This window comes from Xiphophorus couchianus, chromosome 20 (genome assembly GCF_001444195.1).
Source record: "Xiphophorus couchianus chromosome 20, X_couchianus-1.0, whole genome shotgun sequence".
In the NCBI taxonomy this organism is placed as follows: Eukaryota; Metazoa; Chordata; class Actinopteri; order Cyprinodontiformes; family Poeciliidae; genus Xiphophorus; species Xiphophorus couchianus.
The window spans coordinates 16818720-16834853 of NC_040247.1; the positions used below are offsets into that span (position 1 = coordinate 16818720).

Sequence of the window (16134 nt, forward strand, 5' to 3'; positions counted from 1 at the left end):
ACTTATTGAAACAAATTAGCTTTATTATGAAAGCCTATTTTATTGAATTGAAATAACTGTGAGTACATGATGCAGGAGTTTTAAAAATAGTCAGTAAATAATATCACATACTGCTTGTCATAACCTGTAAACAAAGAGAAGAACGAAAGGCAGCAATGTCGTTTTTAAACCAGCAGGATCATAATTGTTCCCGCAGCTTTTGACTCTTTCGAATGAGAGCGATGTTTTGCCGTAACGCAGTCACGATCACAATGTGGTATTGTCTCCCGGGAGTTGTGATTTTTAGCTCAGCAGCTGTCACAACAGCCTTTTCACAGAGCTGCTGGTTTGATCTGCACTGAGCTTTGGAGGATCAGATAGAAAGGTTGATTTAGATGTTAGACTGATTTTTGATTTTGCTGGGAATTATAAACGAGGAGCCGCCAGGGGCCACCGGCAGCTGGTAATAGGGTAACATCCAGAGACGTCCAGTGCGCATTGGACCATTAGCTTGATGAGTTCACCCTGTTACTCTGCTGAGCAGATGTCTGCTGGACCAAGTCAGGAAAATAAATGGACGTGAATTAAACACTTTGATAAATTGAAGGTGATCCATATTGATTTTTGTTTGATTATGCATTAAACTGTTGGTTTATAACAATACAGTGAAGTAAAGCAACTGTAGCATTAGATTATTTATAAATACAACCAAAAGCACTACAGATGGGTAAAAATGTATGTAAATTATTGAAATAAATTTAATTAAGCTTACACTGTAAAAAGAAAAGAAGAAGAAAAAGAAAGCTCTAATTTACATATCTGTATTGATACAGATAAATTGCTTCTGGATGAATTGTTGCCACTTATTTATTAGATTTTAATACATTTAAAATTTAATACACACAAAGAAAATACATTCATTTATTTCCTTTTAACTCTTCCTCCAGTTTATTTTTAAAGTATATTTGGCTGTGAACACAAGACTTTGACCTCAGTCACACAAAATAAGCCTAGATTTTGCTGTAAATGTTTTATTTTCTTGGGATTTGGTTTGTTTGGTTCCGTGTAAATATGGATAAATACTGATTTATACGGTAAAATTCTGGCGACCACAGCTGCCGGTGTTTTACCGTAAATTAGAATTTACGGTGTAGTTAAAGTAGGGCTAATTCCCAATAAATATGATCTCAAGGTGCTTTAGAAAAAATAATGTAATTGGACTTCACCTGTACAGACGATGACTGAGGAAGCACAGATGCTCTAAGTCCTCATGTTTTTGTTGCATTCAGTTAAAAAATGTTTGACAAATTTACAAAGCTACTTGTAGGAGCTAAATATGTCCAAGTCTAAGTTTGAGCGTCTTTCTCTGAAAGTACGTAGACAGAAAGGCAGATCAGCTGCTGAGCACATAGTGTCTTGTTGTTATGGTGTTTCCCCCACATTTAAATAATTAGGAAATATTTTTTTCTGTATTTATAAAAAGAAAATAGGATTCTGTTTTCAACTCGCTAATTGAATTTTTTTTATTGTTTGTGTTTTGACTTTGCGAAATAAACTGGGATGACAATTTTTTTTTTTTTTTTTTACATATCCATGTATTTAGTGCAGATTTCTTGATAACAAAGCAAGCAGGTGGTGCAAAACTGTTGCAAAAAAAAATGAAGGTGACCACACTGCTTTGTGAATTCCCTTCTCTCTGCAACAAAGACTTGTAATTGTTCTGTAGTCACTTCATCCTACAGGACAATTACTGCAGAACAGCCTGCAGCTTAACACTTGCAGGCTGATGCATACATCTTTTGTGGTCAGATTGATGAGGTATTACCTTGAGAGGTTACCAGGGCAACAGTGAGACACAAAATACAGACAACCACACTCAGGCATGGAGAATTTATCTAACATGTTTTCGTCTTGTTTGTGCACAGATACAAGAACACTCTAAACAGACTGAGATGAAAACCTGGACCATTTTATAGATAATCAGCAGTGCAAGCAACTGCAACAACATTCAGCCGACTGTCACATCATCCATCCATCCATTTTCTGTTCACCCTTTGTCCCTAATGGGGTCGGGAGGGTTGCTGGTGCCTATCTCCAGCTACGTTCCGGGCGAGAGGCGGGGTACACCCTGGACAGGTCGCCAGTCTGTCGCAGGGCAACACAGAGACAGACGGGACAAACAATCATCCACACACACATTCACAGGGAAAATTTAGAGACCAATTAACCTGACAGTCATGTTTTTGGACTGTGGGAGGAGAGAACCCATGCATGCACAGGGAGAACAGAAAGACCCCGGGCTGGGAATCGAACCCAGGACCTTCTTGCTGCAAGGCAACAGTGTTACCATCTGCGCCACTGTGCAGCCTGTCACGTCATGTTAACCCAAATAAACCCAAACCAAAACTTCTGTCATAAATCCTCTCTTTGACTTAAAAATGTTTTGATAAGACTCCAAATTAGTCTGTAATTTTTATTCAACACTTTGAACAAAAGTTATGAATGTCATATGTTATGACTCAAACATAATTACATGCTTGAGTTGCAAGGAAACAGAAGTCAAATTCTTCATGCATGTACTTCATGAAACTTGAAATATAAGTGAGCATTCCTCTGATATTCTGCACCACACTGCTACATATATAAGAACAGTCATTGTAAGGTAAGGTTAGATCATTTTACCTGCTCAGCACATTTTCAGCAACAAGGCAATTCAAAGCGCTTTTCATGAATTAGAGGAAATACAAACAAAATAACAAAAGCAAAACAAAAAGTGATCCACAATTTGTAAACTAACGGGAGTTTCTCTGGCCAATTACTGTAAACTCTTATCACATTGATTCTACTGGACAGCTACTGCTGCACATTGTGCAATACAGTGGACACACTGCCACCATCTGGTCAAGCCTGTAAGTTCAACTGTCTGAACTTACAGGCTGCTGCTGTTTCCAGTGTGATTCAGTCTGGTATAACATCAAAAAACCAAAATAAACCAAATCAAACAAAACAAAACAACAACAACAAAAAAACAACACCAACCCAAACCCAAGCAAAACAAGACAAACTCATGTTACATCAGATGTAAGGCATTCACCCAAAATCAAACTCAATACATTAATGACGTCAGTCCAAAGAAATATTACTTCATACTAAATATGAGTCATGTGACTTATTCTGCGACTTATTTTAAAGAAATTATGTTTTAATAATGCTTTATCCGGTAATAGTTTCCTGCTGAGGCTGATAGTTATGATTGATCCTTGCTGTCTGTCTCTGTTTGACATGTTGGTCTTCAAACATGTAACATCTTTCAAGCAAGACATGAATATACCAAGTTTTTCACCAATTCTTCAATATATATGCAGTGTTGCTCTGTACTCTCCTAAAGTCATTGGCTAATCACTATTGCTAAAATGGTTCTGTTGTATTTAAAAATATATTAATTCATTTAAATTCAGTGCTAATTCACAAACAGTTCCTATTTGTGTGCAATAATATAAAATTCAGCTTTATGCAAATTCCTTTTAGATCAGTCCAAGTTATTCCAATACAGTTAAATATTGGAGGATCAGGGGTATTTTCTACAAGAAAGAAGAAAATATCACACAATGTTAAGCACAAGCAGCTCCACTTATGCCTTCATTTCTATGGAAAAGAAAAAAAAAAGAGTACACAAAGTTAATTACTGTAACATTTATAATTGGATTTATTCAGGGAAGAGACACGGTTAAACACAGAAGCATTGGCCCAGCAGTACTTTCTATGGGAAAGAAAAAAACAGACGACAAGTTGTTGGTAACAATATTAATAGCATCATGTGGTAAAGAAATTCACTGAAGCACAGAAGGCATTACTTTCAAAAGTAAAGAAAAACTTACAGAGTTAATGGTTCTGATAGATGTTAGCGGATTCATCAAGTGAAGAAATAAGCAAAGAAACACAGAACCTGCAGTACTTTCCATGTGAAATAAGCACAAATATTAAATGTAATTAATTGCTACTTGTGACCTTGTTTAGGAAACAGACAAACACAGATCAGGTATTTTCTATGGGAAAGCAAAACAAACAACACAAAGTTAATGGAGGCTTTTGCTCCAGCAATTTCTTTATCCAAGAAAGAGATTTGACTGAACACAGAAGCTCTGATCCAGGAATTGTGCTCAAAAGAAACAGTACTAATAGCTATTAATGGCTTTATTCAGGAAAAAAAACACCAGACAACATAGAAGCACTCGGGTAAGAGTTATTTCTATGGGAACACAGAAGGGTACATATAGATAAAACTTTAGATATGACAAAAAATAGACTCTAATGTACTTTGATTCCATGTTACTAGTTTGTGATGTTTTCAAATACAATTAAAACTGAATGAGTTATGAAGGTAAAATGGTCAGGTTTTCGTTCAAAGACCAAAATTAACTAAATAATGGTTCAAAGTGAAGTCTTCACAGCCATATTACCCAGACAAATATGATATAAACTAGAAAGGTTCACCATTTAGACCAGAAGCAACTCCTTCACCTGGTTCAGTTGTCTCTGACTTATTTCTAGTTGTTTCCAAGGTACTGATAAAAAATCCTAACATATTTGGCTTTCTCTTAGAGAGAAAAATCCCTTTCTCTCTAAGAGTCTCCAAGGCAACATTTACCACTTTATCTCCTGAACCATCACTGTAACACATTTTTCTTACTTTTAGAAGTCGTCTGATAATGAGACATGAAAGATTCTTCTCAGGCATTTGTAAATATTCTCTCCTTCGCTGATGTTGGCGTTCGAGCAGCTTGACTGAGCAGCCTCTCTGTGCTTTTTGCTTTTATGTTATTAAACACAAAGCCGGTTAATGTTTGCCCTAATGTTTAGCACACCCCATACTGTAAGTGCGTTTGAATTGGAGCTGATTGTTTGCGTAGGAGGCAGAAATTATGTTTTGGTAAATGTAATGGCATGACTTAATTTCTGAGTGCTGCTGTTGTTTTGCATGTCCGTATCTGTGGGTAGTTATTATTGGCAGTGGAGGCTCTCTGGGGCTTTTGCAGCGTCCTTTTGCTATTTCTGAGTGCGAACGTTGGAGTCTATTTTCAAGGCTGCCATGGAAACCATTGTATTTGTGGTGGCAGTGATTGGTGCTGCCGGCCGAGCAAGACTGTGCTATTTTTGTCGCGAGTCAGCACCTGATACACACACACACTCTCACCCCTGCACACACACACACCGCGCGCACACGCCCACAAACACACACGCACACACCCCAACCTGGATGCTGATGCTAACTTACAGTTTGACTCACACGATGCACTAAAATCACACTGCATAGCTACAGTGGGTTTTTTCTCTCAGACCTGGCGTTTTTGAGGCATTGTGTGTGTTTCTAATTTTTTCTTAGTGTTACGAGACACTTGATACATCTTCACCATGACAACTGTAGTAAGTGAGCGCTGCCTCGTTAACCTACACATCCATATGCAGCATGTTTTCTCATATTATGAAGTTTTGTAATTAAACCATCTGCAGGATTATGCTCAAAATGCTACTCTAATAGTGGAACTTGAAGGTTCTGAGAAACAATGATTTATACCAGAATTAAGGTAAAGCTGCAAAAAAGTCAGTGTAATTTTTTTAAGTGCTAAAAAATTACATACACTATCGGTCAAAAGTTCAAAATTTTTAATGTTTTTTTATTGAAAATTATGCAGTTTAATGTCTCATTGTAAGAACAAGTACAAGTAAGCAATTGGCTTTAAAAAAAAGAAACAGTAGCACTGAGGCAAGATAAAAACTTACATTATAAATATAGCAGAAACATTTTAATGGAGTAAATTAAATGTGCAAATAACAGCCTATGCAAACAGTTTACACTTCTGTGTATTTTCATTAATTTTAAGTGAAAATGCAGACAAGGTTGTTCTACTTTTAATTATTTTACTACATTATACTGTACAGACAAATTAAAAAAGGTTTTAGTCGATTTTCATTATTTAAAATTCTCTGAATTTTTAAGGTTGATGTTAAATATCTCCATGTCTAAAAATGTTAAAAACACGCAGAGGCTGTCATAGGGTTTTACAGCTTTGAACATCAAAATCAAAATGGCTGTCACCATGTTATACAATTTTTGAACCAGTAAGAATAATTTAATTGTTTTCTCCTTTGATTAAAAGCTATAATATCGTGTTAAACAGATATGTTCAGATATTTTCAGATAAATGTTTTGAAACTGAATTCTATTTTAACATACAGTGATCTCAAGGCATGCTGTCAGATCTAAACTAATCTGTGTTTATACAAATAGAAGACATTCAGAAAGAGCTCTGCTGGAGGTAGGATACTGACTGCTCAACACCGCCCCACAGAATCCCTCTGTTCCAAATTGTTTCAAACAGACAATAAATATTTCCTTATGCAACTTGAAATTGTCATATTCAGTCTATAAAAAATATTAGATCACATTCGCTGAAGGTACAACAAATTCAAATTTGGATTTTAATACTGAAAAAGGAGCAAGATGTGGTTTTAAAGAGATGCAAATATTTTGTTTATTTCTGTGAGGGACCTTGCAAATGCAAATATGTAACATCCAGGACTCAGGAGCTTCATGCCCACTCCTTCTGTACAGTAGCTTTATCCATAATAAGCCAGATTTCATTGTTCTCCACAGACAGGCCAATGAGATTAACAGTATGTGAAAAAGATCACTGTGGCAACAAGGGTCCCCGTTTGAGAACGGAGGAGGCTGAGGTCTGTCCTAATCAATGCTCCTCCGTCTCTGCAAACCTTTAGCACAAAGAAAGTTTAAACGTGTGAAATTAGTACAAACTGTTATTGATAAAGTGGTAAAATAATCTGAAATGAGAACGATAGGTGCTTGAAACTGTAAAATGCAGTTTTTTTGTAATTATAATGGAGGCAACGTGTTCAGACATGTCAGTTGTTCTCAGAGGTTGTAATCAAGGTCTTATAAGGTCTTCCTGTTAAGAGCATCACCACCACTAACAGCATTCAGTCTAGGTTTAGTGAAATCTGGAAGAGTCGGCCATGTCTGATTGGATGATCTGAAAACCAGTCAAGAACAATTGGTTATTATTTGCTGAGATTTGCAGTATTTGTGAACAAACCGAGCTCCAACACAAAGAAACAATTTAATTCATTGAATCAGATACCAATTAAAAACTGATTGTGTTTAATTGGTATTTGTTCTGGTGTTTTTGCCAATGCCGTTGAGCAATTGTGTCTATGTTTGTGTTTTTTTTTTATGTTTTTCACCTGGCTAGAAGGAAAATTGCCTTATAGAAACAAAAATAAAGTAACATTGATACGGTTCCACTGTGAACACCTGCTTATCTTCACAAGACTATTGGTTCATCACAGGCACAACCATCAAACAACGAGAATTATTCTGTGAACTTTAACAAAGTTAAATTAATAAGATGCTAAAATATGCAATAGTCAACTCAACTTTCAGAGTATTCTCATTCTCAGTATGCAAAACAAAATTTATATTTATGGTCATAGTTGAAATTCATGCAGTTATGGGAGCCCACTGGTTTATGTTTACCGTGTAAGAAAGATTCAAAATTACAAACTGAATTTTCTTTCATTTAACAGAGCCCTCTATTGAAGAGCTAGTGAACAATTAATGGGTGATTAATGTGGGAAAAAACTTAAATGGCTCTAACAGCAATTCATATTTTCCATTACATCAGAAAAAATTTTGAAAGAATATTAGTTTTTTCTGACTATCTATAGTTTTTACTGAATGTCTTACTTTTATGTATGAAATTGTATGAACGTTTGTTTTTCATGTAAAAAACAACCATTTTTTTTAGGTGAAAAAAATGTTTCATGTAAAAAAAATTGTGCGGTCATTTTTTTTTACAGCGCAACTTTCAGAAAAAAAGGAAATTTGGGAGAAATGGCAAATTATTTTTGATGTACTCTAAAGATCATATTTGCTAACATCTTCCAAGCTCCTCAGCAATACTTGACATAATCACAACAGAAACAACAACAAACAACCCCCCTCTTTCCACAGACAGACACTGGATATATTTTGATGGTTTCTGTTACTTTCACATTCGCTTCATATTTTTGTATGTAAAAATTGTGGACACTAGGACCCAGCAGCGGCAGCATCTCTGGTCCTGCTCCTCGCAGCCTCCTGCTCCATCTCTGCGGTCACTGTGTGTGAGCGCAGGGGGAACGCAGAGAGAGGGAGCTTCTCTGCCAGCATTTGCATCAGCAGCATTTCAGAAGAATCCCTGCTGCCACAGCCGTGCAGTCATCCAGGGAGCAGGATGCTCAGGGCAGATGAAGGGATGGGAAAAGAGGTTGCTTTACTCCATGGGAAGTGCCCCAACAGTGTTCACAAGGTACAGTGATTGATTTCCAGTATGAAGCTCAGCAGTGGGAGCAAAATCATTTCCATCCTCAAAGACAGAAGCAGCAGCAGCAGCAGCAGCAGACAGCGGCATCAGGGAAATATTCTGGTTCAGGTACACAGTGCTCTCTTTCCTGCTCTGTTCCCGTCACTGTCTCTGATTCTCCACATATTCTCCTGCATGCTTCCTCTCTTCCCATCTAATCTGCAACAGATGCATCTTCATTAACCGTAATGTGACGTTTAAAAATGTTTAAATCATGTTGGCCTCCTTTTCCTACGTTATTTTCCAAACAATAACGATTAACATACAAATGAATAAGCGGGTGAGACCGGACCACATCAGGTACCAGGGCTCAGCTGAACTGGGAGTAGCTCTGTGTGTGATGTGCAGACGATGCTCTGGGAGGACAGTGAATCAGAGCTTATAAGACACATTAAGGCTGGATTTGTCTACCCAGATTTGCTCAACTGGCATCACAGACAGGACACAGAGAATCCCTGCATCCTCGTCAGATGTAAGATGAATGTAAAACTGCAGAGCAGCAGTAAAACATGTACGTTTTGACATCGGTCCAAACATTATGCGAAACTGAGACTGAATTTAGTTAATAAGTGGCCGACATCCTATTCTGGTGAGCATGCACCAAGAGAATGATCAGCATATTTAGACCTACATGCTGTTCTGGGGTTTCTGTAAATCAGAGACTGTATTTCATTGTAAGAGGTTGAAAATATGAGGTTTAAGTTATACAACAAGAACAGGATGTGGTGGAAGGATTGCCTGTTCGGTGGCAGGATTAGTTTTGGTGAATTAGCTTGCATTCATGCATTCAGAGGATGTATGCTTGGAAACAGAGGACATCACCTGCTGGTGTTTATCCAAAATACTCTGGATTAATCAGATTGTTTGTCCATAAAGTTTTCTAAAGTGCTTTATTTGTTTTCAAGAGGACTAGCGTTAAAGTGTTTGCACCTATACCTTATTGGGCTCAGAATATTCTTATCTTTGTTGCTAAAAATGGGCTAAAGGTTTTTCCACATATAAGCCCTGGCAAAAGTATGAATGTGTCTTGAAGTTTGTCACATTACAAACCCAAATTGTCATATATTTTATTGTATTTGATGTGATTAGACTAACTCACAAGAAAACGTAATTAGGAAATAAATGGAAACCTATGCAAGTTTTTCAAATTCTTAAAGAAATACATAAACAAATGGGACATTGATATGCATGTAGACCCTTTACTCTGATGCCACCAAATAAAACCCAGTGCAACCATGAGCCTTCAAAGATAAAAAAGTGTGTGTGATTTAATCTCGGTGTAAATCCAGTTTAGACAGGTCAGGGATAAAGTTCTGAAAAAGTTTAAGACTTTGAACATCTCATAAAGAAACCGTTCAGTTTTCATTGTTAAAAGAGTTAAAAAGCAGATATCCCCCCTGTGGAGAAGTAGAATATATGTGGAAGAGAGATATGCATATCTCTCATGCTAGAATGGCCAAGTCCAAGTCCAGACCTGAATCCTATTGAGAAACTTTGGCAAGACTTAGAAGTTGCTGTTCACAGCCCATTTAATTTGACCAATCCTAAGCAATGCAAAGAATACTGGGTGATCAGATTTCAGTCTGTATGTTCATATCCAAAAGAGACTAACCTCAAAAGAATCAAAAGTTAATGGGTCTGGATAAAAATGCACACCACAATAAAAAGAAAACTTGAGAATCATGTGTTCTGCTACCACTTCACAATTATGCTCTAATTTGTGTTGGTATATCTTCTAAGATCTCAATAAGAAACAATGTGTGGTTGTAATTGTGGAAAAGTTTGAAGAATTCATTTGCAAAGATGAGAAATACGACAAAACTAACTTATACGTAACTTTGCAGCAAGATGTAGGAGCTTGTTTTAATTAAATCATTCTTTAATATTTATAAAAATATGAATTAGTTTCACTGGTGGATTATTTCACTTATAACAAGACAATTTTTCCATTTTATAAGTGAAATAATCTGCCAGTGGAAATAGTACTTTTTTTAATCAATATTAAGGAATTATTTACTTAAAACAACCTTCTTTATCTTGTTGAAAAGTTGTAAGTTAGTTTTGCATTATTTCAAGTGAACTAATATTAGAAAAATACTTGGTTAGATTTTGTGTTTTTACAGTGCTGCAAAAGTGGTAAAAAATTATTTTATTGATCAGTGATTGAATACATAAATGACACATTCAAACTTTGACTCACTCATTCACCTTTCTTCTTCTCTTTTCATGTTAACACGGGATGTGACTGAAGACTCTGACAATCCCAGCATCACCCTCTGGACCCACAAGACAACATTTGACCTAATTTTCAAACCTCATACTTTCTGACCGTGCTCCCTGGCTTTGAAGGATGGGTGATGGGCCTGTGACTGACCCCGCCCGCCTGCCCCATCCTACCCTTCAATGGAGCCAACGTGGAACTCCTCCCACACGACTCCACAGCCCGTCTCCAACGTGTCCGCCTTGTTGCTGCCCGAAGGCTGGGCTCTGTCCCAGGCGCTAGCCCTGCTAGCAATGCTGCTCATGGATCTGCTGGCTGTGGTGGGCAACTTGGCTGTCATGGCAGTCATCGCGAAGGCCCCGCAGCTCCACAAGTTTGCCTTTGTCTTCCACCTGTGTGTGGTGGACCTCCTGGCAGCCCTGGTGCTGATGCCACTCGGCATGCTCTCGAACCGGGCCTTCTTTGGCGAGGCCTTGTGTCGGAGCTACGTCTTTCTTAGCGTGTGCCTAGTCAGTGCTGCCATTCTCTCAATCTCCGTCATCAACGTGGAGCGGTACTACTACATCATACATCCCATGCGTTATGAGGTGAAGATGACTGTTGGTCTGGTGGCTTCGGTGCTGGTGGGGATCTGGGTCAAAGCTCTGGCCATGTCTGCTCTGCCGCTGCTCGCTTGGTTCCTGCAAGGCGGAAGAACTCCTCTCCTGGAGAGCGGTGGGGTCGGTGGAGGAGGTGGAGGGGCCATCCCACCTCCCCCCACCTCTCAGGGTCACAGGCGATGCTCCCTTCACTGGACTGGAGGAAGCTCAAACCGCTTAGCCTTCATGGTCCTTTTCACTCTGGTGTACTTCCTCTGCCCACTGTTGGTTATCCTCGTCGTCTACTGCAACATGTTCAAAGTGGCTCGGGTGGCCGCCATGCACCACGGGCCGATTCCTACTTGGATGGACACACCGCGTCGGCAGCGGTCAGAGTCGCTCAGCAGCAGGTCCACCATGGTCACAAGCTCTGGGACGGGGACTGGCACCGACAGAGCCACTCCCCACCGACCCTTCGGGGGAGGAAAGGCTGCGGCCGTGTTGGCGGCTGTAGGTGGGCAGTTCCTGTGCTGCTGGCTGCCCTACTTCACTTTCCACCTGTACTCAGCTCTGGCTGCCAGTCCACCCGCTGCGCTGGCCTCTCTGGAAGAGGTGGTGACCTGGATCGGTTACTTCTGCTTCACCTCCAACCCGTTCTTCTACGGCTGCCTGAACAGACAGATCCGCGAGGAGCTCGGCAAGCATCTTCCTTGCCTGTTTCGCAGAGCTGGGGTCGAAATGGAGGACAGACTGCCGAGCCGTGACGGGTCCATAGAGGAGAACTTTCTTCAGTTTCTTCAAGGCACTGCCTGCAACCTGGACCCTCAAAACTCTCGCAGCACTTCCAGCCCGAAGGGGGGAGAAGCCTGCTGCCCTGTTGCTCAGTGCCAACCGACTGAGATAGCACAACCCATTCCTTTTGATTTTCGCATTCCTGGACAGATTGCCGAGGAGACTTCAGAGTTTATTGAGATTGAACAGGCAAAAAACAACCACATATATACAGACAATTAGGTTTTTTGTTGCAAGCAAAGATGTAGAGAGTTCCAGGAAATTCCCTCTTTTTTCACTTTTGTTGAAAGATGTGACTTGGTTTGACCCATTAGGGTTTCACTATATTTTTCAGCTCCTATAGTGACAAACTTATGGTGCCTCACAAAAGTTTAAATACCAATTGAGCTTTTTCACACTTTTTACATTGCAACTGAAAAGTCTGTGTATTATTTAAGCTTCAAAGGGGTTTATGAAGTGGAAAGAAAATGTTATGGATTCACAAGTTTTTACAAACTTAAAAGGATATGTAAATTTATAAATACAAATCTGAAAAGAGTCCACATGTATTCCTTTACTAACCTCTTTTACCCTCAAATACATTGCCTTAAGATGTCACCTAATTAAACCAAAGCAAATATTATCCCTGTGTATAAATTGATCTTTGAATAAATCTAGTTTTTCTTGAGAGACCAGTTAGAGAACAAACAGCATCATATAGACCAAGGAACACAGCAGAAAGGTCAGGGATAAAATTGCGGAGAAGTTCAAAGCAGGTTAGAGAAAAATATCCCAACCTTTCAGGTATTGAATGAGGTACGGAAAGGTTGTGAGTAGAAATCAAAACCTTTCCAGAAATCGAATGTGAGTAGCAAACCTACCAAGATGGCCGCCCACCTGAACCGATGGTTAGCAATTTTTACAAAAAGATTTTGCTTAGAAAATCAAAAGCAACATCATTCTTTTGAAGCAAAATAGCTTGTTTTCATAATACATGCTGTAGGAAATTTCTTTAAATTTTTAAACAAATTGCAAAGTGCAAAACAATTGAAACTGAGAGTTTTACCTTTCAGCAAGATAACTACCCTAAACAATCAGAAAGTTTAGGGTAAAATGCTGTGGCTTAAATCACAGCATGTTTAAGCATAGTCAAAGTTCAGGCCTAATCTGAATGTGTCTAAAACTGGACAAACAGTGAAAAGACTCACGGTTAAAAATGCACCAGCTTAGAGAAGCTAAAAACTATGTATTATTTTCCTTCCACTTCACACTTCACAATTATGCTCTACTTTCTGTCGGTCTGCCACATATACAGTAAATCCATATAAATAATTTGACAAATTGTGAAAAAGTTTCAAAAGGTATCAATATTTCTGCAAGAGATTGTAAAGGATTGTATTTCAAACTGTTCCTTGTGAAAATGGAAATTCATATACAAGGGATGAATTTTGAAGAACTTGTTGCACTTTGGCTTTAAACACAAACACTCAGCTCAGTACAATAATGAAGGGAACCTTGAGAATTCACACTGAAAGAACCCTTTAAACAAAGCAAAGTCATAAATTGTAACAGTATTTAAAAATCTAGTTGCATGAGGGGAACAAAATGGCGCTTTAAATTGCAAATGTTTAGGGAATTATTTTGTAATTTTAGGGGATCAAATATAAAGTCTATGATACAAATACAACATTTTGAAGTCTACGTGGTCTAAAAAAAGTTGGTTTTGGGAAATTTCTATGAAAATTAGAACAAGACAGCAATAAAATAAAAGCTATAACAGGTAATTTGGCTTTCATCTGTTAAATGAAAATGCCAGTCCCCAAATCCAGCCAGGTGGTTTAATTTTTAATGGAAGCGGTGCAGATGATACAGCTTCCTTTCTTTAAATAAGACCTTCTTTAATTTCTTCTAAGAAATCAGGTGAGATTTAAAGTGGCTCCATTTAGATTAAAAAACATCTTCAGGGTTATTGAAACTCTCTGCCATGCAGTTTATTAAGCAGGATATTTGGATATGGCTTTTTAAACAGTATTGTATGAGAGCACTGCATTACATCCCAACAGGGTTCTGTTTCTTTTGTTGTTTAATGTAATAAACTGTGTTTATTTTTTTTGCAAGAACGTATATGTTTATGTTGTGTATGCCACTCAGTGAGTGCAGTTTTTTATATTGTGAATCTCAGCTTTTAACATTAAACTAAAGATAAGCAAGACAATATTTTTTGTTTTCTTAACAAGTAAGCAGAACTTGTTGCTATGTTTTTGCCTGTAGACATTTTTTACTTTGACGAACCTTATCAGGGGCTTTCACAGTACCTCAGTGCAGGAGAGGAGGATTTTTATGGTTCAGTGTTTTCAGTCAGGTATAATTTCTGCACTCTAAGTTAATGTAAGAACCACAGAGCATCTGCTTTTTAAAGGTTTACTAGGAATAATAGTTATAAAGTTTCTGACCTTGACAATGTATTCAGCTGGTATTTTATAGCAAACTGTTAAGGATAAAATATATCGACATGACTGTCAGAAATAATCTTTCTTACATGGAAACAGGGTTTACATAGTATTTTCTCAAGGGTTGTTTTAGTGATAATGCCAGTCAAAAATCAAACACTTGTTAAGCTTGACACTTTTTTTTTCATCATGACTAAATAATAATCCCAAACTGTGAATGATGTGTTATAGGGTTCGCTTTTGTTCAGAGATCAATTTTATGCTGTGACAACAACAAAAAAAGAATAACTTCCGCTGTTCTGCAACAATATGAATGTGTTCAGGGGAAAAGGCCAAACCTTGAGTGGAAGAAAGTGTTGTAATAAAGACTTTATATGTTTGTAAAACATTTTGGATCCACTCTTATAATTTGTAGCCCTATTTCTGCCACAACCTGCTTAACTTCCCTCTGCATAGAAAAAGGTTTTCCATTCTTATATATTTCTTTGGTTTTTATTTTTGTCACTTTTCATTGATTTAGAATCAACTGGGGATATAAATGAGCAGTTTTCAAATTCTAATTTTTATTTTATTTTCTTAATTCTAATTTTATTTGTTTAGGCAAAACGTTGTTCAAACTAACTTGGCCCCTTATAGTGACAAACTTGTGCCAAGCTTGGTAGCAACAACTACTGTGGGTCATTTATTTATATCAACTGTGCTAACAGTCTTTGTTTTCGAGCCATTCAAATCAGATAATTGTTCTGCTACATCACCCAAGTACATTTGTGAAAAAGTCATGATGTCTGATGACAACCAAATATTCTCGTTAAGGACTGAGATAAGGGACAAGTTGACTTTAAATGGGACTGTAAATGTTGTTCTGGGTTTTTTGTCACCTCCTGTATGATTTGTAAAGGCTCTGTAACACTGATAAAACAAACCATTAGATTTTAACCAAGAAAATTGGAGAAACAGATTGCATACATTTAATTAAGGAGATTTCAATCAATAATTCTGCAAAGAATTTGGGTGTTTAACAAAAAAAAAGACACATAGGGCAAAATACAAAAATGTTTTCAATGTTCTTAGCTGAAAATGTGTTGATTTTTCTCAGAATAATTGTTTTACCTAAATAAATTAGTCAGATTGTACATATTTTATGTCATATTGACTTAGCCTTTAGACACATCACGTTTGACAATTTAGATAATATTAAGTAGAAAAGGAGAGAAATTAACAGTAAGAAGCTAAACTCGAAAGCAATTTTGACGTTAGCATTGGCTGTGTTGCTAAGCTAATGCTAGCGCTGAAGCTTTAAGTTTTGAAATCTTTTTGAAGAAGCTGACATGGAAACCATTTTCCTGACAACCACAGGTAAAGTACAATGTTCATTAATAACAACTGGCTTGCACTTAAAAACTTTAGCTAGAGGCAAACTTATCTTTAGCAATAGTTGCTAATCTAGCAGCAGATAAAGGTTAAACATCTATAAGTGTTTTGGTCTATTTATTACTATAAACATTGTTAATGTTAAAGTTTTCATTGTTAAGCATTAAACTTAACAACTATTATGTTTGATTTATATTTTTGTAATTTTAATAGCAAACATTAATTATTCTTTATAGTGTAGAGTCCCGTTGGCTCACCACTGTTAAATGTTTTCTCCCATTAGAAGACGATGGCTGTCCAATCGGTTCCCTGACTTCCTAAAGCCTTAGAAATTTATTTGCAAT

The 16134-nt window shown here is 37.5% G+C and overlaps 1 protein-coding gene across 2 annotated transcripts; it reads left to right on the top strand.

Moving 5' to 3' along the window:
* The first annotated feature begins 7910 nt into the window (after positions 1-7910).
* LOC114134875 (G-protein coupled receptor 61-like) lies at positions 7911-14807 on the top strand. Of its 2 annotated transcripts, none has more exons than XM_028001731.1 (2): positions 7911-8468; positions 10651-14807. In XM_028001731.1, exon 2 carries the CDS (start codon positions 10803-10805, stop codon positions 12210-12212), a length of 1410 nt encoding a protein of 469 aa, XP_027857532.1. In that variant the 5' UTR covers positions 7911-8468; positions 10651-10802; the 3' UTR covers positions 12213-14807. The 2 variants fall into 2 exon arrangements, with proteins under 2 accessions (XP_027857532.1, XP_027857533.1); XM_028001732.1 differs by having other exon boundaries at positions 7911-8345.
* The last annotated feature ends 1327 nt before the right edge of the window (positions 14808-16134 follow it).

Bases quoted from the DNA above. Each gene is read 5' to 3' on its own strand.
- LOC114134875 (XM_028001731.1), top strand. From the start codon at position 10,803: ATGGAGCCAACGTGGAACTCCTCCCACACGACTCCACAGCCCGTCTCC.